We start from the raw sequence: 25,293 nt of genomic DNA on the forward strand, positions 1-25,293 counted from the left end.
TTTATTTTGCTGGATTTGGTTTGTGGTATGCTGCTTAGGATTTTTACAGCAATGTTCATGAATGGCCTTGATCTACGTCTTTTTTACAGCTGTCCTAACTTCAATTATAATAATAAAACGTCCCTGGGTGGTGCAAATGTTTTGCACTGGACTAATCTAACCTAAAGGTTGGTGATTCGAATTCACCCAGCAGCACCACGGAACAGAGGCTTGACTATCTGCTTCCATAAAGATTTCAGTCAAGAAAACCCTGTGGAGCAGTTCTACCTTGTAACACGTTGGATCACCATGAGTCAGAATCGACTTGGCTTGGATTTTTTTTTTTTTAATTTAAATCAAGGCTTATCAATGATAAAACCCTCATAAATTAGTTCAGAACTATTTTCTGGAAAATATTGTGTAGGTTTGGTTTATACATTTCTTAGCTAGACAGTAGAACTTTCCTTTAAATTTATTTTTCGGTGAGCAGCCGAGCACTTAACCGCTTCGCCACCAGGGCTCCTCCCTTTGGGAACAGCCTTAAATGTCTTTGTAAACATGATACACCTTTTTTTTTTTTTAACGTCAACATTACAGAAAAATACAAATAAGAAAGTTAAAAAAAAAAAAATTTCTTCAAACTCTCTACCCAGTGGAAACCCCGTTCACATTTTTAATGTGCGACCTTTTGGACATCTTCACGTGTCAACAAATGCCTAAATCTCACGTTGCTGGCACACGTTGCCCCTGAGAGTCTATCAGCTGCTTACCTCTCCCAACAGTGTGTCCTGGGCATCTTTTCACGTAATTAAATACAGGGCTTTGTCACACATTGTATTGATTACTTGGTGTGAAAACTAGTGACCTCTACCGGTGGTATTAAGGCTGTTTTTGACTTTTCTCTATTTTTAATGCTAATCTGCCTTAATGAAGGACTTTAGCAGAGAAGATACACTGCATGACCTCCCCAGTTAAAACCACTAAAATCTCCAAGAAAATATTTGAAAAATAGATTGTGAATACATTGCTGAGCTGGCATAAAAGCAAAGAACCCTCAGAAGCCCAAAACAAAGCGAAAGAAAGAACGGGGGTGGTAAGAGAGCTTCAAAGTCAGCTTGTACCTCGAGGATTTCTGCAACATCTCGATGACCTTGCGCTTCCGCCTGGATGGCTGAGCAGAGCACAGAGGCGGGAGACAGTCTATGACGGCAGGACTTAGCCTGGTGTCCGTGGACCTCCCAAACGGTATGTGGATAGGATTCAGGAGGTCCGTAAACTTGGGTGGGAAAAACTACATCTTTATTTTCACTAACATTTAAATGGCTTTTAACATGTTCTTTAATTATAAACGCGGGCAACACCCCGCAGCAGTTCTAGCAAGACCCGTAACTCAATCACCCGCTGAAACGGCGGGTATCGATCGTCTCCGTGACTGCAGCTACCTTGAAGCATCGTTTGTGCTTATTACTACTTCCAAATTATGCGAATTAGATGCTCCCTAGATCTTGTTGGTGGATGTGTTAATAAGGAAATTCATATATTATTATACCATAATTTGGTTTTTAATATCTTTATAACTGCATTTCAATATAATTGATTTCCTTATAATCCTAAATATTGTATTTTATGCATTTATCAACATCCTTCTCAAAAGAGGGGTCCACACCAGAGAAAAGGTTAAGAACTCATCTAGGGTTTTCCCACAATAAAGACCCAGTAAGAGACCTCTGTATGTATACATCTGGGACTCCAAGACGTCTGGCCTAGGTGTGAGGATGAATAAACAGGTAAACCTTCCCAGGCAGAAGGTGGGATCAAAGCAGCTTACCTTAACTTGGCTTCGGCACTGGGTAGAAGAATAAAATATCTCTTTAGCAATCATAACTATACATCGGTCTTCAAGCAGGTTTTCAGCCCAAATTCTCACCACTCGTGTAGTTCTTTGGAATGTGTTAGCCAAGGAGGCAAGACTCTTTCCATGTCCAGGTCCAAATTAATACCTGGGCTAAGGAGCTGGCTTTACACCAGACGACAATGCCAAGCAGTTTTGAAAATAAACATGCAGACCACCCAAATGAGAAGAAGTAAAGGCTATTTATTCAGGGCCTGAAGTCGGTCACCAGGACCTGCATTTGGCAGAGACACAAAGGCAGGCAGGGGAGCGGGAAGCTTTATGGTGGGAAGAGGGGAAGACTACCTGGGGTCCCACGAGTCGGAGCCGACTGGACGGCAGCTGATCTCCGCTGTGCCCTGGTCGGAGGTTGTTGGCACGGGCAAGCTGGAGGTGGGCTAACTAGGAGCAGGGTGTCCTGTGTAATTGATTTAGGGAGCATATTTGGCTTTCTCTGGTTGGCCCTGAGCTGGAAGCAGAAGCAAAAACCAGGGAAGCTGGCAGTCACTGACCAAGCCCTGACCGTCCTGGGCTGATCGCAGAGGTTGTGGTTTGGGTTCAGGGACTGGTTGCTGCAGACAGTGGGACAGAGTCCTGTTGTCACAGGTGGTCTGGCCATTGTCCATTCATATATCCAGCCTCGTACAGTGTTTTTACCAGAGAGCTTCAGGAGGGGCATAGAGTGTGAGGAAACCAAACCCATCGAATGGATTCCGACTCATAATGACCTTATAGGGCAGGGTAGAACTACCCCAGAGTGTTTCCAAGGAGCGGCTGGTGGATTCGAACTGCCAGCCTTTTGGTTAGCAGCCGAGCTCTTAACCACTCTACCACCAGGTCTCCATGGAGTGTGAGAAGAGGTCCCCAAATTTCAAGGCACAAAATGAAGACCCTTGTGTTCCCACATTCTGTCTCCAAGGCCTGCTGATTCTTCCAGGATATCTTTTGCATCTGACCTATTCTTCCATTTTCGTTGCCACCTCCCTGGTTCAGGACACCATCACCCCTCATCTGTGACACCTTCATGGCTTTTATCGCTGCCTCCATTCTCTCCTTCTCTCTTTAATTCACTTTCCACTCAGCAGCCAGAGTGATCTTTCAAAAACAAACCTGAAGACAACCACCATGAAGTGGTCTTGCCAAAAAAAAAAAGAATCAAACCTGTATCTGATCAGACCTCTAGATATAAAATTATCAATTAATGGGAAAGACAGGAACAGTGGAGCATGTTAAACTACGCACCGGGGCACAATCAGCAAAATCCATACTCCGAGAAACTCTACAGAACAAACAACCCATTTTTCTCAACAAATAAACTGCAGGGGAAAAAAAAGATGGAAGGAGACCCTATCGATTAAGAGGGTTTTAAAAGACATGTGGTGCAGTGGTTAAGAGCTCAGCTGCTAACCAAAAGGTCAGCAGTTCGAACCCACCAGCCGCGCCTTGGAAACCCTATGGGGCAGTTCTACTCTGTGGTATAGGATTGCTAGGAGTTGGAATCCACTCTATGGCAATGCATTTGGTTTGGTTTGCTTTTTTAAAAGCCATATCCGCCAATCAAATTTGTGGACATTTTTGGATCTAGATTCACACAAGCATTTACAGCGGTTAAGAGACAATTGAAATGTCAATACTGACTTGATACTATCAAGGAATTGTATTAAATTTTCTTTTAGGTTTCCTAACCGTGGTTGAGTATTGATGCCCATAGGTTTGTCGGGAGGATGTGGGGAATTTGATGGCCTCCATTTTTTCCTGAGAAGAAGCAATTCTCCTGCTGAGCCTGGTGGGGCAGAGTAGGGTTGAGGCTGGTGGTGAAGGCTTGCAGAGTTTGGTAGGGTTGAGGCTGGTGGTGAAGGCTTGCAGAGTTTGGTAGGGTTGAGGCTGGTGGTGAAGGCTTGCAGAGTTTGGTAGGGTTGAGGCTGGTGGTGAAGGCTTACAGAGTTGAGTAGGGTTGAGGCTGGTGGTGAAGGCTTACAGAGTTGAGTAGGTTTGAGGCTGGTGGTGAAGGCTTGCAGAGTTGAGTAGGGTTGAGGCTGGTGGCGAAGGCTTGCAGAGTTTGGTAGGGTTGAGGCTGGTGGTGAAGGCTTACAGAGTTGAGTAGGGTTGAGGCTGGTGGTGAAGGCTTACAGAGTTGAGTAGGGTTGAGGCTGGTGTTGAAGGCTTACAGAGTTGAGTAGGGTTGAGGCTGGTGGTGAAGGCTTGCAGAGTTGAGTAGGGTTGAGGCTGGTGGTGAAGGCTTGCAGAGTTGAGTAGGGTTGAGGCTGGTGGTGAAGGCTTGAAAGAGGTGCTGTGGGGGATGGGAGAAGCTGACCAGGACCTCACAGAAGACTTCCGGAGCTGCCCCAAGGCCCAGATGATGCTGGAGGCCAAGAACGTACAATTTTCTTCAGCATTACCCAGCAGCCCCGGCTCCTAGAGAGGGAAGCCCAGCTGGGTTAATCCAGGGTTGAGGCTCCTCCACTGGGTATAAGATGCCAAGAATTGAGTGTAAGGTCCAGACAGTGGGTAAAGTGATGGGCAAGTTAGCAGAATAAATGGAGCCAAAAGAGAGTGAGTGGGGTGAAGGGTAAGGTAGATAGGTCTGGATGAGGTTTTAGAACTTAGTAGGAGTGGGAGGGTGGGAGGCAGAGAACACGTGGGGCAGAGAGGGTTAGGATTCAGAGGTCTAAGAGCTAAAGTGGGAATGAGGCAAAGGCCATTGGAGGAGAGGGCAAAGAGCCGTATTTCCACGGGCGCCATCATGAAGTTCCTCCTCTGAGCGCTTTAAAGCCTGTCCTGGATGAAGAGGTGAACGTGAATCCTCACACGCTGGACCCAGGCTCACTCCTGGAGAGTCGGCGTAACCTCAGGGTGCTGCCCCACTGTCTGGGGCCTTGGTAGGGCCTGGTGAGCCGTGTCCTGGAAGCCTGAGGTCACCGTTGCTTTGGACTTGATTCTGCAGCCAAACAGGAACCCAGCATGTCCCCTCTACAGACACACCTGTGAGCGGGCCTGAGGGCTGCAGAGGCTGGGCTGAGGCAGAGTTCAATATCGTGCTTTCATTATTTTTTAATTTCTGATTTTGTTTTTCAAGAGGTTTGCGTTTTTCTCTGGATTCTAAGACCAGTTCTTGAAATTACTGATCATTTTTGTGCTTTTTGCTGTTTTCTCATGACTTTTGTCCTTTTTTGCCTTCTTCCGGCCTTCCTGCCGACGCTGCCTTTTTCTTTCTCAAAACTTCCCTGCGTTGTGTCCGGGGTTAGTTATTTCACCCTCACTATTATCTTTTTATTTAGTGAACGCATTCCAGGATACCCATTCACCTCTGTGTACATTCCAAAGGTTCTGATAAGAACTTTTATTTTCCAGCTTTCTAAACAGTGTGTTGTATTTTTACCTTCTTTTCGACCCTCAGATTATTTAAGAGAATCAGTCAAAAGCTCTAAGCAGTCTGAGATTCCCCTCTGCCCCAATTAATGCTATTGTTTTGGGCTGTTTCTCTTTATTCTTTTAGTCCAAAGGTTAAAAGTTCAGCAATAAAGAGTAAATAAAAATGCACTTGTCATTCCTTCACCATCGGCTTCTAAATCCCACTCCCAGGGATGCTTGCTGTTGAGAACTTGGCCTGTATCTCTTCAGGCCTTTCTTCCAGGTGTACAGGAATATTCAGCTTCATTACCTGCTCAGCTGCTCCTCCTGGGGCCGGGAAGGGCAGGGCCCCAGGGTGAATGCGGTAAAACCAGGAACGTTGACAATTTGCACAAACAACATTCAATTTTCCTAAAGCGGGCAGTGTTTCGTGCTGTTGTACATCGGGTCGCTGTGAGTCGGAACCGGCTCCATGAACCAACTCGACGGCACCTAACGACGACAACAACAACAAACCCAATCAGTTTCTCGGACGAGGACAAACACCTAGACAGCAGGTATATTCACACTCAGTGGCAGTAGGTACCTTCTCCTTTGAGCTCTTCAGAACCGGTTTGCTTAAACGGCAAAGTCTGTCACACTTTTCTCCAGATATAAAAATAAAATCAGCTTAAAAAAATGTCTTCACCTCAGCTAAGTTACTTATTTAGCTGGAGGCAAGTTCTACCCGACCCTCGAACGTGGACAAACAAATCTTGTTTGCCCTGCTAGGGACCGTAGTTCAACACTAGTCTTTAAATTACAGCTTCCCAATGATCTTACAAAGAATTATAGATTTTTACTATTTCTGAGATACGACAGACAGAATAATTTCCAACATGTTTCAAAATGAAATCTTCTGTGTGTGTATTCATTATAAAATTTCAGATAGATTCAATAAATCTGTGAATCTGGGTAACTGATTTGTCCATTTCATTCCCTAATTTCTGATTATGTTTGATTCAGTGATTTCTTGCCTTTATCTTGGAAGTAAAAGACACCGTAATTAAAGCTACTGATACACTCCCAACTTTTCCCTTTTAAAACTACTTGTTTAGAAAAAACTATATAAGCCTGCCTGGTTTCAGCAGTCATCAACATTCAGGAATACAGGTTTCGGCTGGGTGGGATAAAAGCGTCGACCGGACTGGTATTTTTACATTAAGAAGTTAAAACATACTGGAATTTAAGAGAAGGCATCTTTCTGAAGAAAGCATATTTTCTTCAGGATTTTTTTTTTTTTTTGAGAAAAGCCATGTTGCAGGTGGCTGAGAACGTCAAAGAAGGAAGAGAGACGCTGGTGCTGAGTGAGACCAGAGAGCCCAATTTGTATCTGTCTCAGTTCTGCTGTTTTATAATGAGTTTTCATTATTATTATTACCAAATGGAAAGTTTGTTTTTTCTTTTTCTAAAAAGAAGCATCTTGTGTTTGCCTTCCAATGGATTAGATTTTGCTGATGTCTGTGTGTTATGTAATTTATTCAGCTGAAAAAACAGAGTCAAACAAAAATTAATGATTAAAAAATCAAAAACCTTGCTAATAGAAGAGAATATACGCTAACATCTTTGTAGAAAATGTAGGATAATGCTTTTGTGACCCGGGGGTGGGGAAGGACTTCCTAAACAAGACGAAATAGCACGGACAATGTGAAAATTTGATGGATTTTATTATATTCAGATTAGAGATTTCCAGGCAACAAAGGGCAAGACGGAAAAAGCTAGGCGACTAATGACGTATTGGAAGAAGATGTTTGAAATATCTCAAACAAACAGGGGACTTGTATCTTGAAATGTGAGAAACTTCCACAAATCCACACACACACAAAAAAAAGGCAAAAATATCCAACTGGCAAATGAGCAAAGGGTATATGGTTATTGAGTGTCATCAGCAATGGGAAAAATGCGAATTGGAACGACAGTGAGAAATCGCTCCTCCCGTTTGCCAGTTGCCATAGGACTGACTCGTGACCCCATGCGTCTCAGGGTAGAACTGTGCTCCACGGGGTTTTTAATGGCTGATTTGTTGGAAGCAGATGGCCAGACCTTTTTTCCAAGGCTCTGCTGGGTGGACTCGAACTGCCAACCGCTTGGTTAGCAGCTGAGCATGTTAACCGTTGCAGCACCTGGGACTCAGAGAGACGGAGAATGCTAAGCCCTATAGGATGTAGGGAGACGCACCCTGGTGCACTGCAGGTGGGAGCAAAGGCTGACGCAGCCATCCTCAAAAGCAGTCGAGCTCTCTTCAGTCCAGTTAGTTATGCCCACACAGTATCAGTCCCGGATATAAAGCCCAGAGACATGTTCTCACACAGGGCCGCGGATGAGGACGTTCCACGAAGGTGTCGGTATTAGTGGGGAACTGGAGTACACCTAACCGTCACCCCCTGGTAGGCCAGAGAGTACACTGCGGTGTCTGCACACTAGCGGACGTGACGGAGCAGCTAGAGGCAGCAAACCGGATCACAGGTTTCCCAGCCTTCTCATTGTACAGCACCCCTACTGTCCCAGCTTTTATGCTGCTCCTGTTGTCGCTGTTAGTTGCCACTCAGTCGGCCCCCAACTCACGGTGGCCCCATGCAAGGGGAACACAACGCTGCCTGGTCCTGCACTGTCACCTTGATGGGTCCTGGATCAGGTCACTGTGGTCCACAGGGCTCTCACTGGCTGATTTGGGAGCAGATCACCAGCCCCTTCTTCCTCGTCTTAGTCTGGAAGCTCTCCTGAAACCTGTTCAGCGTTACAGCAACACCAAAGCTTCCACTGACGGACAGGTGGTGGCTGCGCATGAGGTGTACTGCCCGGGAATCAAACCTGGGTCTCCTTCCCGGAAGGGGAGAATTCTACCACTAAACCATTACTGCCCCTTGCGGTGCTCCTAGGGCAAAAGAAGTGTCCAACTGTTGTGTTTGTTAAGTAGTATGTATATGGCTTCATCCATATGTATGTCCTAAAAAAAAAACACACATAAATCAAAAGAGAAAATCATATTTAATTTCATTCTTAAATAACCAGGATCAGTTCCTAAAAGGATGTGTGCGCCTGTTGGGCACTGCACAAACTCCTCAGATCTTGGAATCAGACTGGACACTGCCACCCTTTCTTCTTTCACCTTGCTCATCCCTGCCACTCCTATGAGTTCACTGCAGCTTCCCAAAACACCCTGGCACAGTTTGGGAATCACATAATTAAATACACGGATAACACTATGAATAAATCTTAAAACCAGTGGTGAATAAAAACAGCACTGAACAAAGTAAGGCCTATGCGGCTCGGCATTCTGACCCCGCTCTTCACCGCTGAACCGGTGGCGGGGTTTCTATGCAGCATTTGACCCTGCCGACCCCGTCTCCCAGAAGAGCTCCTCTAATGGGGTGCACCCACCGCCCCCTCACCTGCGTCTTTGCTAACCTGGCACAGTTCCCTCCGGGGCTCTCCAGAGCCCTTCTGCACAATCTAAGCCGCTCCTGTTGCCTTTCAACGTTAAAATGTAGATTCTGATTCAGTGTATCTAGGGGTGTAAACGCAAATTCTCAGCAGGGGGTCGAACCAAACCAATTCAAAGCCCTGATTCAGACACCCCGGGTGAAGACAGGGCCTGTCAGAGCCCAACACCTCCAACTCCAGGCCGCATTCTCCCTGAGCCCCGAGTCACGCTATGGGTGGGCAGCTGCTCCAGTACTCAAGAGGCAACTTGGGTGTGTCCAGGCCCAGGGGCACCAGAGGGACAGGCAGGGACAAGCCCAGGGTAAAGGTGAAGCCTCTGGCCCAGGCGTCCTCCCGGGAAACCAACCGCAGATTGCAGGGTGGGGAGGTGAGGGGTGGCTTGGGGGACAAGCGGCTGCGCCGGGGGCACCCCAGTTCACGGGTGCAGAGCCCCGGCCTTGCAGGGGGCGCCCCAGTTCACGGGTGCAGAGCCCCGGCCTTGCAGGGGGCGCCCCAGTTCACGGGTGCAGAGCCCCGGCCTTGCAGGGGGCGCCCCAGTTCACGGGGGCAGAGCCCCGGCCTTGCAGGGGGCGCCCCAGTTCACGGGTGCAGAGCCCCGGCCTTGCAGGGGGCGCCCCAGTTCACGGGGGCAGAGCCCCGGCCTTGCAGGGGGCGCCCCAGTTCACGGGTGCAGAGCCCCAGCTTTGCAGCCGGCGGCGGCTGCGCCCATGTGCCCGGCAGACGGCGCCAGAGCGCAGGCCCGGCCTCGTGACCCGGGTGCAGGGTCCAGCGGGCGGGACGAGGGGCGGGCGCGGCGCCGCGGGGCGCTGGGGCGCGTCGGGGCGCTGGGGCGACACTCAGGCCCGGGAGCGACGGCGGCGGGCGCGGGCCGGACGCGCTGCAGCCATGGCTGGGCCGGCGCGCCGCTGCTGCCTGGGCTGGGACTTCAGCACGCAGCAGGTCCGGTCACGGGGGCTCGGCCGGCGGGTGGGCCTCTCCGCGACCCCGGGCGGGCTGGGCCGAGCCGGGCGCGCGCACCCCCGGGGTGCCTGCCGGTGCCGCCCGGGGTGCAGACGCCGGCCCCCGGAAACGCCGGGCGCCCCCGTTGGGTCCCCGGGCACGTGGTGGGGAGGTGCCCAGAGGGGCGCGGGGAGCCCCCGGGCTCGCGCGCCGTGGTGGGTGGGCCCCGAGGGGCGCTGCTGCAGTGAGGCTGGAGAGCAGATGGGCGGGGAGAGCGCACACGTGCCGCACCCAGTGACCTGGAACCAGATCACCCTAGAAACTTTGTTTTTTTTTTTTTTAAAGTGCAGCGGACACAACGCACAAATGGACTTTGCCTCTCCATGTGACAGCCCTCGGTTGGCCCCAGCGTGCCAGGGTCAGCGGGCCGAGGACTTCTGGCCCAAGGGCGGGCGGTGCTGCTCCCAAGACCCCAGAGACAGGGGAGCAGAATCAAAACGTGGTGGGCTAGAATGGCTCCTTTTTTTGAAAAGTACTTGAGGAGTAAACATAAGTTGCGTTCAAACCTCTGTCCTCAAATGAGTTAGTTATGAGAGGCAGCCTTTGGCCAGTCCGGGACCTGAACGTTCTGCAGTTCCCTCGACGAACTGGTTTGCTTTGCTAGACCTCACTTTCCCCATTTGCCCAGGAAAGGAGTCGTACTCCTGAGCTTGGCCGTCCACTCGCCACACTGAAACATCATGTGATTGTGGTCTGTAGAAATAGCTCACAGGCCTGGCCTGGTCCCACAGACCACCGCAGGTGTGGACCCCCAAAGACGACTCCAAGCCCTGCCTCCCATTCTTTCCCTTTTAGGACTCTCTTGGGCCTGCTTAAGGGGCCCTGGTGGTGGTGTGGTGGTTAAGAGTTCAGTTGCTAGCCAAAAGGTGTGCGGATGGAACCCACCAGCCGCTCTTTGATAGAAAGATGTGGCAGCCTGCCTCCGTAAAGATTCCAGGCTTGGAAGCCCTATGGGGCCATTCTACTCTGCCCTGTAGGGTCTCTGTGTGTCAGAATTGACAGAGCAATGGGTTTGCTTTGGTTTTGGGTTTTCGCCTGCTTGCCAGGCACAGGAACCAGCTTATCTGTGATCATCCACCTCTAGAAAGTCTGGGCGTTGACTGTTTGGGGTATAGTTTCCTTGAGATATTGGGGTGTTTCCACTTAGCCTCAGCTTCCTCATTTTACTAAAATCTTTGGGTGTGTCCCCCCACACGAGGCCCTTCTGTGGGCATGAGGTCTCCAGGCCGAGCTCCTCCTGGGGTGCTGGGCCTCCCCTGGTGACGTGAGTACCCCCTTATACCAGTGTAGAAGCTGGGGAAACACTACATGCCACTTCCTAAAATGCCTTCCAGGTGAAAGTTGTTGCTGTTGGTGCAGACCTGAATGTCTTCTATGAGGACAGTGTGCATTTTGACAGAGACCTTCCACAATTTGGGTATGTATGTGGTGTGCATGTGGAGCGGGCGGTCAGTTTTGGGGTCCTCCCCTAATCTCTTGCATTCTCAGATCACACTGTTGTGGCTTTGTTAAACTGCAGGGGCTGTCATCTTGGTTCATACAACTGCAGTGGTGGTCATCTTGGTAGAGCCCTCAGAGTCTCTTTTCCTAGGCCTGAGTGTTCTCCCCCATCCCGTCCCAATTCTTTTCTTCCTTCTTTTCATTCATTCATAGGTCAATTGAAACTTACTTTGTTCCAGGTACTGTGATAGGTGCTGCAGATTTGATAGTGAACCAAAAACTTCCCATTGAGTGAGTGTCTTAGTCATCCAGTGCTGCTATAACAGAAGTACCACAAGTGGTTGGCTTTAACAGAAGTTTATTCTCTCACAGTCTAGTAGGCTAGAAGTCCAGATTCAGGGCGTCAACTCCAAGGGAAGGCTTTCTCTCTCTGTTGGCTCTGGAGGAAGGTCCTTGTCATCAATCTTCCCCGATCTAGGAGCTTCTCAGCACGGGGACCCTGGGTCCAAAGGATGCGCTCTTGTCTTGGCACTACTTTCTTGGTGGTATGAGGTCCCCACATGTCTCTCTCCTTGCTTTTCTCTTTTATGTCTCAAAACAGACTGGCTTAAGACACTATCTAATCTTGTGGATTGAGTCCTGCCTCATTAACGTAACTGCCACCAATCCCATCTCATTAACATCGTAGACATATAGGGACAGGATTTATAACACATAGGAAAATCACATCAGATGACAGAATGGTGGACATTCACACAGTACTGGAAATCATGGTCTAGCCAAGTTGATGCACATATTTTTTGGGGACACAGTGCAGTTCATGACAGTGAGGAAGGCTGATATCAAAGAAACTCACAAAAGAGTATTTCGTTATAAACTCAGAGAAGGCCTCTGAAGGAAAAGAACTCACTTTTCCAAGTGCTTATTATAAAGGAGTCACTCCATACTTTGGGCGGGGGGGAGGTGGAATTAGGGAGCATTCCTAGGAGAGTATTGCTTAAGCTGAGATTTGAGTGAGGACGATCAGTCACCTGATGGAAGGGAGAGGGCATTCTAGGTAGAAGGACAGCAAGTACAAAGGTTCTGTGTCAGCAAAGAACGTGGCTAGGGAGCTGAGAGGGAGGTGGAAGCTGGGCTGGGCCATATAGGCCGTAGTATGGATTTTGTCTTTATCCTGAAAGCCATGGATAGCCACTGAAGTCTATGTGTGTGACACATTGCATTTGTGCTTTGAAAAGATGCCCCTGGGTACAGTGGGAGAATAATTGAGGGTGTGTGGCAGGAGTGGATGTTCTCTACTTTCTGAGGTGGAAGCTTAGATCGTTGATTGGAGATCTTTCTTCTTCTCTAATACATGCATTTAATGCTATAAGTTTTCCTCTAAGTACTGCTTTTGCTGCATCCCACAAATTTTGATACATTGTATTTTCATTTCATTCAAAATATTTTTAAATTTCTCTTTGAGATTTCTGTGACCCATGGTTAAAAGTATGTTGTTTAATCTCCAAATATCTGGTGATTGTCTATCTTTCTGTTATTAATTTCTAGTTTCCTTCCATTGTTGTCTGAAAACATTGTGTGATTTCTGTGCCTTTAAATGTGTTAAGGTGTGTTTTATGGACCAGAATGTGGTCTTTCTTGGTGAATGTTCCATGTGAGCTTGAGAAGAATGCAAAGTGTGCTGTTGTCGAATAAAACACAAAACAAACTTGTTGCCATCGAGTTGATTCCGACTCATAGTGACCCTACAGGACAGAGTAGAACTTGCCTGTGGGGTTTTCAAGGAGTGGCTGGTGGATTCAAACTGCCGACCTTTTGGTTAAAGTATTCTGTAAATGTCGATTAGATCAAGTTGATTGATGGTGCTGCTTTGTTGCTCCTTGAGCTGTGAGGGGTGATGTCTCCAGTTATGACCGTGGGTGAGTCCATTTCTCCTTCCGTTCCATCAGTTTTTGCCTTAAATATTTTGATGATGTGTTGTAGATGTATTCACCTTTAAAATCTTATGTCTTCTTGGAGAATTGACGCCTTTATCAGTATGAAGAGGTCCCTGGGTGGTGCAGGCAGTTTGCAGTCAGCTGCTAACCTAAAGGTTGGAGGTTCGAGCCCACCCAGTGGCACCACGGGAAGGAGGCCTGGCAATCTGCATCTCTAAAGATTGTTGTTAGTTGCTGTCAAGTAGCCTCTGACTTAGGGTGATCTCATGTGTGTGGGGTATGGTTTTCAACGCTGTGACCTTTTGAAAGCAGATCACGGGGCCTGTCTTTTGAGGCCCTTCTGGGTGGGTTTGAACCGCCAACCTTTTGGCTGGTAGCTGAGCGCCTAAGTGTTTGTGCGGCCCAGGGCTCCTGTGAAGACGACGGTCAAGAAGAGCCTGGGGAGCAGTTCCGCCTTGTAACACACGGGGTTGCTGTGAGTTGGAGTCAACTCGGTGGCAACAGGTTTTTTGTGTTTTTAATTTTTATTGTGCTTTAAGTGAAAGTTTACAAATCAAGTGAGTCTCTCATACGAAAACTTATATACGCCTTGCTACACACTCCCAATTACTCTCCCCCTAATGAGATAGCCTGCTCCCTTCCTCCACTCTCTCTGCTCACGTCCATTTCACCAGCTTCTAACCCCCTCCACCCTCTCATCTCCCCTCCAGGCAGGAGATGCCAACATAGTCTCAAGTGTCCACCTGATCCAAGAAGCTCACTCCTCGCCAGCATCCCTCTCCAACCCATTGTCCAGTCCAATCCATGTCTGAAGAGTTGGCTTTGGGAATGGTTCCTGTCCCGGGCCAACAGAAGGTCTGGGGGCCATGACCACCAGGGTCCTTCTAGTCTCAGTCAGACCATGAAGTCTGGTGTTTTTACGAGAATTTGGGGTCTGCATCCCACTGCTGTCCCGCTCCCTCAGGGGTTCTCTGTTGTGTTCCCTGTCAGGGCAGTCATCGGTTGTATCTGGGCACCATTTAGTTCTTCTGGTCTCAGGATGACGTAGTCTCTGGTTTATGTGGCCCTTTCTGACTCTTGGGCTTGTAATTACCTTGTGTCCTTGGTGTTCTTCATTCTCCTTTGATCCAGGTGGATTGAGACCAGTTGATGCATCTTAGATGGCCGGTTGCTAAGCATTTAAGACCCCAGATGCCTCCGTGGCAACAGGTTTAATGTTTTTTGGGTGAATTTATCAGGATGAAACACCCCTCTTTATTCTGGATAATTTTCCTTATTCCGAAGTCTGCTTTGTCTGAAATAAATATAGCTACTCCAGCTTCTTTTGATTTCTGTTAACGTGGTATATCTTTCTCCATCCCTTTATTTATTTTATCGTGCCTTAGGTGCCTGTGGGGCAGTTCTGCTCTGTCCTATAGGGGTCGTGATGAGACGGAATTGACTTGACAGCAGTGGGGTTCTATGTAGGACAAATGGTGCTGCCAAGTCCTCCTTCTTAAGGACTGGTTACCATTTGTCTTGAGGGCATGTGTGAAATCCGTTGCATTTGCTTGGCTGTGTAAACCCATGGCCATCAAGTTGATTCCGACTCATCGCTACCCTGTAGGACAGAGAAGAACTGCCCCATAGGGTTTGCAAGGAGGGGCTAGCGGATTTGAACTGCCAACCTTATGGTTGTTAGCAGCCAAGCTCTTAACCATTGCTCCACCAGGGCTCTGCTTGGCTATATAAAAGCATAGAATTCCTTTCTGTCCCCTCGGTGGCTCGCCTGTGATGTACATCACCTGGTTTAATGCTTACTCAATAGTAAAATTGTTTTCTTCCTCTTCGACTTTTGTGGCAAGTTTGTCTGGCTTGGCAGGAGATTTTATTATTGATTATGCTTCCCCATCAATGCACAGAGCGGCAGAAAATTCGAGTCCCCTGACACACACATTCCCAGCTAAAGTTGAACCAGGTGACAGCGCCCTGCCTGCTTATCTTGGCTTTCACACTGTAAACAAGTGTCCTTTTCATGGTCTGTTTGGCGCCATGTTTTTCATGTTTTTGTGCTTTTTGTTGACGATTTTGCAGTTTAAAGAGGTCCCCAAGCCTACTGCTGAAGTGCTACCTAGAGTTCTTAGGCCCAAGAGGGCTGTGATGGGCCTTGTGGAGAAAATACGTGTGTTAGGTCAGCTTCCTTCAGGCGTGAGTTACAGAGCTGCTGGCCAGGAGCTCAATGTTGATGAATCGACAATATACATAAATAAGGAGTCTTTAAACAGAAACACTCGTAAAACAGGGTTGTGGGTTGATAGGTTGATGAAAACGTGACCGAGGCTCACAGGGTCCCGAGCCTGTATTTCACCTGTGAGTAGACGTTCTGTATTCGCTGACTCGTTGTCCGCGGTTCCTTTATAGACTGGGATAATGAGAAGTGGGGGTATATGGTTTCAAAACTCTCCTCCCATTCTGCGGGTTTTCTCTTCCCTTTCCTGATGGCGTCTTTTGGAAGACAAGGGTTTTTAATCTTGATAAAATCCAGTTTGTGTTCTTTTGTTGCTTATCCTTTTTGTGCAGTGCTTGTCAGATTTGAGTGTCAATTTTATATTACTTCATAAAAAGAATTGGGAGGTTTTCCTTGGTTTTAGGTTTACTTCATAAACTTTGTTTATTCCATAAAAATAAGTGGTAAGTTTTCCTTGTTTCTGTCACAATTTAAGTAGTATTGGAAGTATTTGTTCTTAAGTGTTTGGTAGAATTTTTCTGTGAAGGTATTTGGGTCTGGTGTCTTTCGGGGGACCTGGGTAGCTCTGTGCCTGCTTTACATTTTTTAACTTTTTTTTGACTGTGACATTTTAGAGCTTCAGATAGGCAAGAGTGAGCTATGTTGTTGGGTGCTGTCGAGTTGTTTTTTTGACTCAAAGCGGCCCCATGTGACAGAGTAGAACTGTCCCATAGGATTTCGTAGGCTGTAATCTTTATGGGAGCAGATTGCCATGTCTTTTCTCCCGTTCGGTGGGTTCGAACCACCAACTTTTTGTTCTCCTTGTAGGACCCAGGGTGGTGTGCATATCCACAAGGATGGGCTGACGGTCACTTCTCCCGTCCTGATGTGGGTCCAGGTAAGCACGGGAATTCCTGTCCTTCTTATGTCTCCCAGCCTGTCTCGCCTGGCAGGCTTGGTGATTTGCTGGGAAGCCCAAAGGTGGCAGCCCATGAAAGTGTCTGTTGGGATGAGGTCCTCAGGGGAGAGTGGAGTCTGCATGGTTCTGGGGCAGGCTCAGGCTCAGCTGGCGCTCAGCACTCCCCAGCTGAGAGGACAGTTACTGGCAGGTCCTCCAGTGCCATCTGCAAAACACCACAGGACACATCCTCCCTGACCACTCTGCAGTCTGGCCCTGTGCCCTCCCTTCCACCCTCACATCCAAACACAGCCCTTAGTGCCTAGCCCCCAGGCCTGTCAGCTTCCAGGCTAGATCAGGCTAGATCCATCCCAAGCCAGGCCTGCCTGTCCAGGACCAACGAGATCTGGGTGGGCCATGGGGTGAGGACCACACAGGCAGGCATGGTAGGGGCTGCCTCGTATACAACAAGGGGCCTGATTCCCTGAACCTGGATGCCAGCCAAAGTCAGCATTAGTGTATCTGCCAGAGCTTTTTTCAGTCCTCCGGTACCCATTTCGCCAATTCCCTGTATTAAATTCTTTCTGTTAAAATAACTAGTAAGGGCTGTTTTTTTGTCAGCCTGACCCTGACTGAGATATTGGAGGGTTAGGGTAAAGGTGGTTTTCAGCCAGACAGGCAGGTAGGGATACACTTCAGGGGACACACAGACCACAGGGCAGTGGTGGTAGTGGGTTACAGGCGATGGTCAGTGTCTGGGGGGGTCCCAGTGATGATGTCAAGGACATTTGGTAGGCCAAAGCCTTAACACAGGGAGGCAAGTTGGGGGCTAGAGGGCCAGGGCGATTTCTAATTCTGAACAGCCCCCCAGGACTGGTCCCTATTTCAGCTGTGTGTACCCGCTGCTTGAGTTGGCAGCCAGCCACAGGCAGGACTGAAAGGAGCCCTGCAAACATAGGGTAGGGGCACTGGGTGAGCAAAAGCTGGAGGGGATACTGGCTTCTCTACCCTCTAGGAGACACAGAAGCCCAGGTGAGGCTCTAACTTCCTCCTCTGAAATCCTAGGTAAAATGTGGGGCTGTGCTGGGCACCACCACCCATCCCACCCATGGGGTCTTTCTAGAAAGAAGATGCCATCCAGATGGTGGAGGGTGGATGGGGGATTGGGACAAATGGCCACCGTCTCCACCCACTGCCCCCCCGACACTCCACCTTGTACTCCTGGACACGGGAGTTGGCCCCGGAGCCTTGCTCTGATGGGGCCCCACCTTGGTCTTAAGGAAAGTCTCTGTTACAAGATAGATCTTGATACGGTGGGTTGGAAATGCAAATAAAAGAAAACAAAATGTGTGCCTCCCTGTTTTTTGCTTTTTCTGAGTGCTCCTAAGTCCTAAATTGGAGAATAAGTTGAGGATTGGCGGTTTATGCTTCTGCTTCTTTAAAACGTTTTTTAGCGTAGTTCACCTTTTTATTTGGTTGACACGACTTGTTTAATTAGTTTATTCTAGTGCCTAAAAATCCCGAGTCATCAGTTACTTCATCTTCTGTCCTGGAGCTCTTGTGTATAATGGCAGGCGCTTATGTTTCCTTTTGGAGGTTTGCATATTTGCCTAACTCACTGGTTTATTGTAGTCACGGTGGATTCTGTTTTTCTTCTCAGGCTCTGGATGTCATCTTGGAGAAGATGAAGTCTTCAGGCTTTGACTTCTCTCAAATCCTCGCCTTGTCGGGGGCAGGCCAGGTTCGTTTATGGCTCATTTATGGCTTGTGGGCAACAGTGTGGGTGCTGAGGCGATGGCGCCCCAGGAAGGAAGATGCTCGTTCCCAATAGCCGCTGCACACATTTTGTTAGTTAAAATCTCTACAGCTGTTTTACCTTGGTGGCTGAGTAACTTAGCTCCTTCCAGAAGGATCTGAGACAATTCTTACAATTAAGCGTTATATAAAACAGGACACTTGGTTAAAAAAACCAAATAGAGGTTCTCGGAACATATGGGGTGCCGTGAGTCGGAATTGACTCAATGGCAATTGACAACAACCCAGGGGATAGAATGGGGGCAGTGGTGGTTCTATGTTAGAGTTCTCACCTTCTGTGCAGGAGACCCGGGTTCAATTCCCAGCCAGTGTGCCTCCTGCGCGGCCACCACCCGTCTGTCGGTGGAGGCTTGTGTGTTGTTGTGACACTGAACGGGTTTCAGTGGAGCTTCCAGACTAAAATGGACTAGGAAGAAAGGTCTGGAGATCTACTTCCAAAAAATCAGCCAGTGAAAATCCTGCTGGATCGCAACAGTCTGATCCCATTGTGTATGGGGCACTGTGAGTTGGGTGCCAGCTTGGCGGCTGCTGACGACAGCAGCAAAGGAAATGGAGAAAGTGTTGATATGAATTTATTGGGGCTATTGAGGGCATTAAAATTGCTTTCATATTTCTTGGAAATAAAATGAAAGAAATTATACTAATAATGATAGTCGTTTTAGTGGTAGGAATAGCAGTAATAATCAGAGCAGAGAGAACATTTACTGAGCCCTGCTTCACATACATTGTCTAACTTAATCCTTATACTGCTTCTAAGCCATTGCCATCGAGTCGATTCCAACTCACAGCGACCCCACAGGACAGAGTAGACCTGCTCCATAATGACTCTATGATGTGGTACTGTGGAGTGGTTAGCACAGGGGTTCTGGGAAGACTGCCTGGGTTTGATTCCTGGCTCTGCCGTTTACAAGCAGTGACCTGGGGCAAGTTACCCAGCCTTCTGGTAACACCGTATGCTGTAGGACCGTTTCCCGTGTTAAGTGCACAGAGCAGAACCTGGTACCTAACGAACCCTATTTAAGTTTTACCTACTGTTTTTGTTATTGTTGCCATTTACCTGGGGAAACTGAGGCACAGAGAGGCGACGTCACTTGCCCAAGGTCACATGGAGGGAAAGGGGAGCCAGCACCCAGCCCCGTCTCGTCCCCTGGATCACTTTGCTTTGCTGGAATCACGTCACACCGCACCAGATGACCGTGTTTTCACATCCTCAGTTGAGAGCGTTCACTGGTTTTTCTGAAGTCTTATGCCCTTGCCTGATCTCAAACCCAACAGTAGTTTGCTGTTCGGTCCTCCTTAAACTGAAGAGATTCCCTGGGTCGTCTTGTCCACGTCTTGCACCAGAACCTCAGGCCTGGATGCTCATCTGCCTCCTAGGCACTGCCTGGCTCCCCACTCACTGAGCTCTTAACCACTGCGCCACCAGGGCTCCACCTCAAACTTACCGTGTCCCAAACTGAGTGCTCCATCTTCCCTCAGACCTCTTTTTTTTGGGTCTCTTTCTCAGGGATTTCTCCCTGTCTACACTGGGCCACATGTGGAGCCCTGGTGGTGCAGTGGTTCAGAGCTCAGCTGCTAACCAAAAGGTCAGCAGTTCGAATCTACCAGCCGCACCTCGGAAACCCTACGGGGCAGTTCTGCCTGTCCTATAGGGTCACTGTGAGTTGGAGTCGACTTCGACAGCAATGGGTTTGGTTTCCCACAAATTTTGAAATGGACAGGGTGGGATTCCTCCCATTTATAGGAATGAAAACTGAGTCTCTTAAGGGCAGCCGGCCATGAGATGAAGAAGTGGCAGGGCCGACTTGGAACCCAGTTCTTTGTTGTGTGCTCTGGGGGTTCTTCCGAGCCTCCAGAAAGCTGTGGCGTGGTGTGTGCAGCTGCGTGAGCCCATGTCTGGGTTTTCTCCTGACAGCAACACGGAAGTGTATACTGGAAGGCCGGGGCCAGCCAGGCACTGACAAGCCTGTCACCAGACCTCCCATTACACCAGCAGCTGGAGGTAACTGCCCATGTGGCAGGAGATTGAGAACCTGTTCCAGAGGAAACATTTCACTGGGGAGGAGAAGGAGGCTTCCACACCCTGTGAGCCCTGAAGTCTGGGGCTTTTATGCCTGTTCTGCCCTGCCTCCCAAAGTGGTGTCTGGTCAGAGGGCCTGGGCTAACCCTCATTATGGGGGCCTCTCCTGCCCACCACCACCCTGGGTCGCTTCTCCACCCAGAATCTCCCCTTGGTGCCTGGTGCCTCCTGGTGATGCTGCTGGGAGGTCAGGAGCTTTGGCGCCTCCTTTTCTCCTGGATCTGGAGCCTGCCCTTGACTGCAGCTGCAGCTCCCCACCGTGCCCGTTTCTTGCTGCTTGCAGTGCCCCTGTGCCCTCACTGGGGAACTTTTCTGCCTCAGGCTTTCTGGGGAGGGACTCCGTGGGCCTGGCTGAGCTTTGGGGCAGGGCTTGTCCTTGGGTTTCTAAGGCCGCATTGGGCAAGAGGTGCCCACAGCTGCAGTGCTGGGCGTGTGATTGCCAGAGCTGGTATGGCTCCAGAGCCGGCAGGCAGAGCTGAAGCCTGTGTTCACCTCTCTTTTCCAGGCCTGCTTCTCCATCAGCGACTCTCCGGTGTGGATGGACTCCAGCACCACAGCCCAGTGCCGCCAGCTGGAGGCTGCCATGGGTGGGGCGCAGGCTCTCAGCTGCCTCACGGGGTCCCACGCCTATGAGGTGGGCAGTGCCTGGGATGGGCTGGGGGCTGGCTGTGACCCCACCCCTGGGTGTCTAGGAGGACAGAGCTGGGTGGCCTGCCTCTGTGGGGATCCCATGAGGCTGTGTGTGTGTGTGTGCGCCAGCTCTGTGGAGTCAGGCCTGGGCACTCTGGGCCTGGGCTCTGCCAGGGCCCCCCTGCCCCCCTGTGGTACCTGGGGAGCAAGGGCAGGCCCCCTCTCTGTTGTTCCCAGGTCAGAGCTGAGGTGTGAACAGGATGGGGGTGACAATGGGAAATCATGTCAGCCTTGTAAACTGGAGATAAAAGTAGGACTTCCTTTGGGGTTATGTAGAGGTTGAAAGGAATTGGTACATGTGAGACCTCTATGCAGTGCCTGGAAGAGTAAAAAAGAAGAGAGCCTTTACTGCTGGCCTCAGCAATAGTCCCGGGGTGGCCATGGCTGGCCTGGCTGGGTCACACAGCTCCCACTGGAGTAGAGTTTTGGGATAGGGCCAGGCCTTCCTAGCCAGTTGCTGTTGAGTTGATTCCAACTCAGGGTGACCCGTATGTGTCAGGGTAGAGCTACGCTCCATGGCATTTTCGTTGGTTGATTTTTCAGAAGTAGATTGCCAGGCCTTTCTCCTGAGGTGCCTCTGGGTGGACTTACACCTCCAAACTTTCAGTTAGCAGCCTAGGGTGTTAACTGTTTGTACCACCCAGGGTTTCCCAACCTTACTTGGGCCACGTGAAATAAGAAAAAAATGGGCAGGGAAAAATACATGAGTGCTCTGCACTGGCGCCCTTGGTTAGGGCGGTTATCCTGCTGGGTGCAGAGCAAGGATTATCCACTAGGAATTGTTGGGTCCTGCCGTGAGAGAAGCCCTCCTGGGAAGGCCTGAGGAGTTAACTCATCAGCATCCTTGTGCCTGTGTGTGCTGAGCAATTGCTAAGTGCCCGGGCATTAGATTACCAAGAGCAAGGACTCAAAGGCCAAAATCCCGTTGCCTTGGGTGCCCCACAGATGTCAAGGGTTTTTCAGATCTGGGGCCTCTTAAAAGCTCCTGTGATACTAATATCCAGAGTGTACCATGGTGAACTCACTGTAGGGAACTGATCCTGCATCCTGTGTGTATTGGGGTTTCTAAGATTTGCACTCCTTTTCCAGCGTTTTACAGGAAACCAAATCGCAAAGATATTCCAGGAGAGCCCTGAGGCCTACTCCCTCACGGAGGTGGGTTAAACATTCATAAATATGTTTTGTATTGTGGTAAAAATAGACAAAACAAAGCCTTTGACATTTCACCAGTTTTTGTGTATGTCATTCAGTGGCCTGGGTTATATCCTTCGTGTTGTGCGGCCATTACCACTATTCTTTTCCGAATTATTCCGCCACCGTTAACCGGAGCTCAGCGCCCTCTAAGCGGCGACTACCTCTTTCCCCCTCACTCCCACCCCGGTGACCACCAATGACTTCAATGACAACAATGTTTGCCTGTTTCACAGGAGGAGATCATACAGTATTTGTCCTTTTTGTTCTTTTGTGACGGACTTAAATTTCACTCAGCATAATTAAACCTTCATATGTGATTGAAGGTCACGGCTGATTTTCTTTTACAGTACTTTACCTTTAGCATAAACCCATTGTGTGCATTGGCTAAAAACATTGAATAGCAGACATTTAAGAGCGCATTCAATTTGCTTTTTTTTCCCATGCTTGGGCTCTTTCTGAAGAGGAAGAAAAGAACGGAAGGGTGAAGAGTCAGGGACTCTCACGGGAGATGGGGTGAGGCCAGTGTCAGGGTGGGGGCAGTGGGACTGGTGTCTCCCTGTGACCATCTCATTAGGAGATCTGGGAGCCCTTTAGGCTGTGCCCACTCAGTGTCCTGTACTATAAATGAGGATGGCCACCACTCACTTGATTGGCGGGGGCTCAGTGTTTTCTTTGGAAATGTGTAAAGTTGGACCTTTGTGTCCCTGATTGAAAATACCATGGTTTGGGCCAGGTGCACCTTAGTCCTCAAAGTAAGATTAGCATACAGTTTATTTTTTAATGGCTTTAGGTTACAGATTACTCTATAGCATTAGCCGTTTATGTAGACTGCAGGTGGGGGATAAAAAACCTCCCCATGTTCTATGTGTGGAACAGGGTGGACTTGGTGGGGGAAGCAAATGATACCAAGAGCCTGTGATTCCTGTGTGGAAACAGAGACCCCAGGCTGACATTTAAAATTCATAGTAGTTCCTCCTGGAGGGTCTGTGTAAACGAGGGGACCCTCATTGAGATGCGGTGACTCAAACACACCAGTGATCATGAAGATGGCACAGGGCTGGGCGTTTCGTTCTGTGATACGTAAGGTTGCCACGAGTCAGAGACGAATTGACAGCAGCTAACGACAATATCAACATAGTTTCTCCAGCTGTTGTTTAGGGTCTGTGGCTTCTGCGGGGCCAACTTTCACTTAGTGGGAACCCTGCAAGTGTTTCTGTTATTCTGAGTCTGGTGACCACACATCCCACTTCCCTGTGACCAGATGAAAAGACCAGAGAAGCAGAGGGAGGAAATCAGGGCACCACATTCCCCAGGCTTTGAACTCCGGGTGGAAACCCTATTTCCTGAAGTATGGCTTTTTCACAGGGCTTTTTGTTTTTGGCAGATTAAGAAGTTGCAGAGAGTGGGGTGTTGTCCTGAGGAGTCAGTTCTTGGGATTACAGCTACCCTTTTTTTTTTTTTTTTGGTGAAAATATACAGTCATACACCATTTCAACAATTTCTACATTACAGCTCAGTGACATTGATTACATTCTTGAAGACATCATCCTCGCCATCCTTCTCCAGATCGTTCCACCACGGTTGACTTAAACTCACTGCCCCCCACAAGCTCCTCGTCTAAGATTTTGAGTTGCTGTTGTCAATTTGATTTCACTTAGATGATTCTTTGAGAGAGCACAGTGCTATAAAGAATAATGAGGAGTCTACGGAACGTCTTAAAACATGGAAGAATCTGGAGGACATTATGCTGAGTGAAATAAGTCAATTATAAAGGGACAAATATCGTATGGTTCCACTGCTATAAAAAGTCAGGGATAGATGTACACACAGAAAGCAAAATTCTTTGATTGGTTACCAGGGATGGGAAGAGGAGGGAGGTGGAATCACTTTCCAGATAGTACCAAAAAACAAAAACCAGACCTGTTGCCGTCAAGTCAATTCTGACTCATAGTGACCCTGTAGGACAGAGTAGAACTGCACCATAGGGTTTCCAAGGAGTAGGTGGTGGGTTTGAACTGCTGACCTTTTGGTTAGTGGCCAAGCTCTTAACCACTGCCCACCAGGGCTCCAGGTGTATCCGTAGGTGTATGTACATACATGTTTGTGTGTGTTGCATATACACCCATGTATTTTTTTTTTTTTTTTAATATAGTAAGGCACATGGGGGCACAGTTACAGAGACTTCCTAGACGTATCCAAACAACTCATGGGATTGGCTTACTGGGTTAAAAGGCTTAGGATCAGAGAGCTGTATTATGCTAATTGATCCAGCTTAGTCAATTGGCATAATATAGTTCATAAAGATAATATTTTACACTCTAGTTTGGTGAGTAGTGTCTGGAGTCTTAAAAGCTTGCGAGAGGCCATCTAAGATACAACTATTGGTCTCTACTCATCTGGAGCAAAAGGGAATGAAGGAAACCAAAGACTCAAAGAAGAAACTAGTCCACAGGACTAATAGCCCACACAAACCATGGCCGCTTCTAGCCTGAGACCAGAAGAACTAGATGGTGCCCGTCTACCACTAACAACCATTCCAACCAGGGACACAATAGAAGGTCCCAGATAGAATGGGAGGAAAAGGTAGAACCAAACACAAGTTCTTAAAAATTGCCAGACCCACTGGACCAATAGAGATTTAGAGGAACCCCTGAGACTGTCACCCTAAGATACCCTTTGAACTTGGTAGTGAAGCTACTCCTGGAGGTTCCCTTTCAACCAAATAACAGATTGGCTTATAAAATAATCAATATCACCCATGAGTAATGGTCTCCGTTAAACAATCAACTGTATGAGAACAAATGGTCAACATTTACCCAGAAGCAAAGATAAGACAGCAAGGAGGGGAAGGGAAGCTAGATCAATGGAAACAGAACAAACAGCCTGGAAATATTAAGAATGCTGACACATTGTGGAAACTGTAACCAGTATCAGAACAATTTGTATAAAAATTGTTAAATGGGATCTAACTTGCTGTGTAAACTTTCACCTTAAACAAAACATTAAAAGAAAAAACACACAAAATATATTTACTGATCTAAGTAGTAACGTAGTAATTAACTGGCAAAAAATAAAACCCACAATGGTCCAGTCAAACATACTTTACTTATTAAGATAAACTCTTTTTTGGTTCAAAGAAGACTTCAGGGGACAGTTTTGGTTTAAAGTTTAAAGATTATCTTAAGACAGTAGTTTCAGGGGTTCATCCAGCCTCAGTGGCTCCGTAAAGCCTGGATTCCATTGAGAATTTGAAATTCTGTTTTACATGCTTCCCCCTTTGGATCAGGATTGTTCTGTAGGAATTCCAGCTACTCTTAGCTGGGATGGTTA

The 25,293-nt window shown here is 48.4% G+C and overlaps 1 protein-coding gene across 2 annotated transcripts in view; it reads left to right on the forward strand.

Moving 5' to 3' along the window:
- Positions 1–9,580: 9,580 nt before the first annotated feature.
- Positions 9,581–25,293, forward strand: part of XYLB (xylulokinase) — a 57,979-nt gene continuing 42,266 nt past the window's right edge. The window contains exons 1-7 of one of the 2 annotated variants that reach the window (XM_064277498.1): positions 9,581–9,643; positions 11,038–11,120; positions 16,115–16,184; positions 17,845–17,925; positions 19,915–20,001; positions 20,585–20,713; positions 21,859–21,924. In XM_064277498.1, the coding sequence (XP_064133568.1) occupies positions 9,590–9,643; positions 11,038–11,120; positions 16,115–16,184; positions 17,845–17,925; positions 19,915–20,001; positions 20,585–20,713; positions 21,859–21,924 (570 nt within the window). In that variant the 5' untranslated portion in view covers positions 9,581–9,589. The remainder of the gene's footprint in view (positions 9,644–11,037; positions 11,121–16,114; positions 16,185–17,844; positions 17,926–19,914; positions 20,002–20,584; positions 20,714–21,858; positions 21,925–25,293) is intronic. The other variant, XM_064277499.1, reaches the window with a different exon arrangement.

Source organism: Loxodonta africana, chromosome 27 (assembly GCF_030014295.1).
Source record: "Loxodonta africana isolate mLoxAfr1 chromosome 27, mLoxAfr1.hap2, whole genome shotgun sequence".
Lineage (NCBI taxonomy): Eukaryota > Metazoa > Chordata > Mammalia > Proboscidea > Elephantidae > Loxodonta > Loxodonta africana.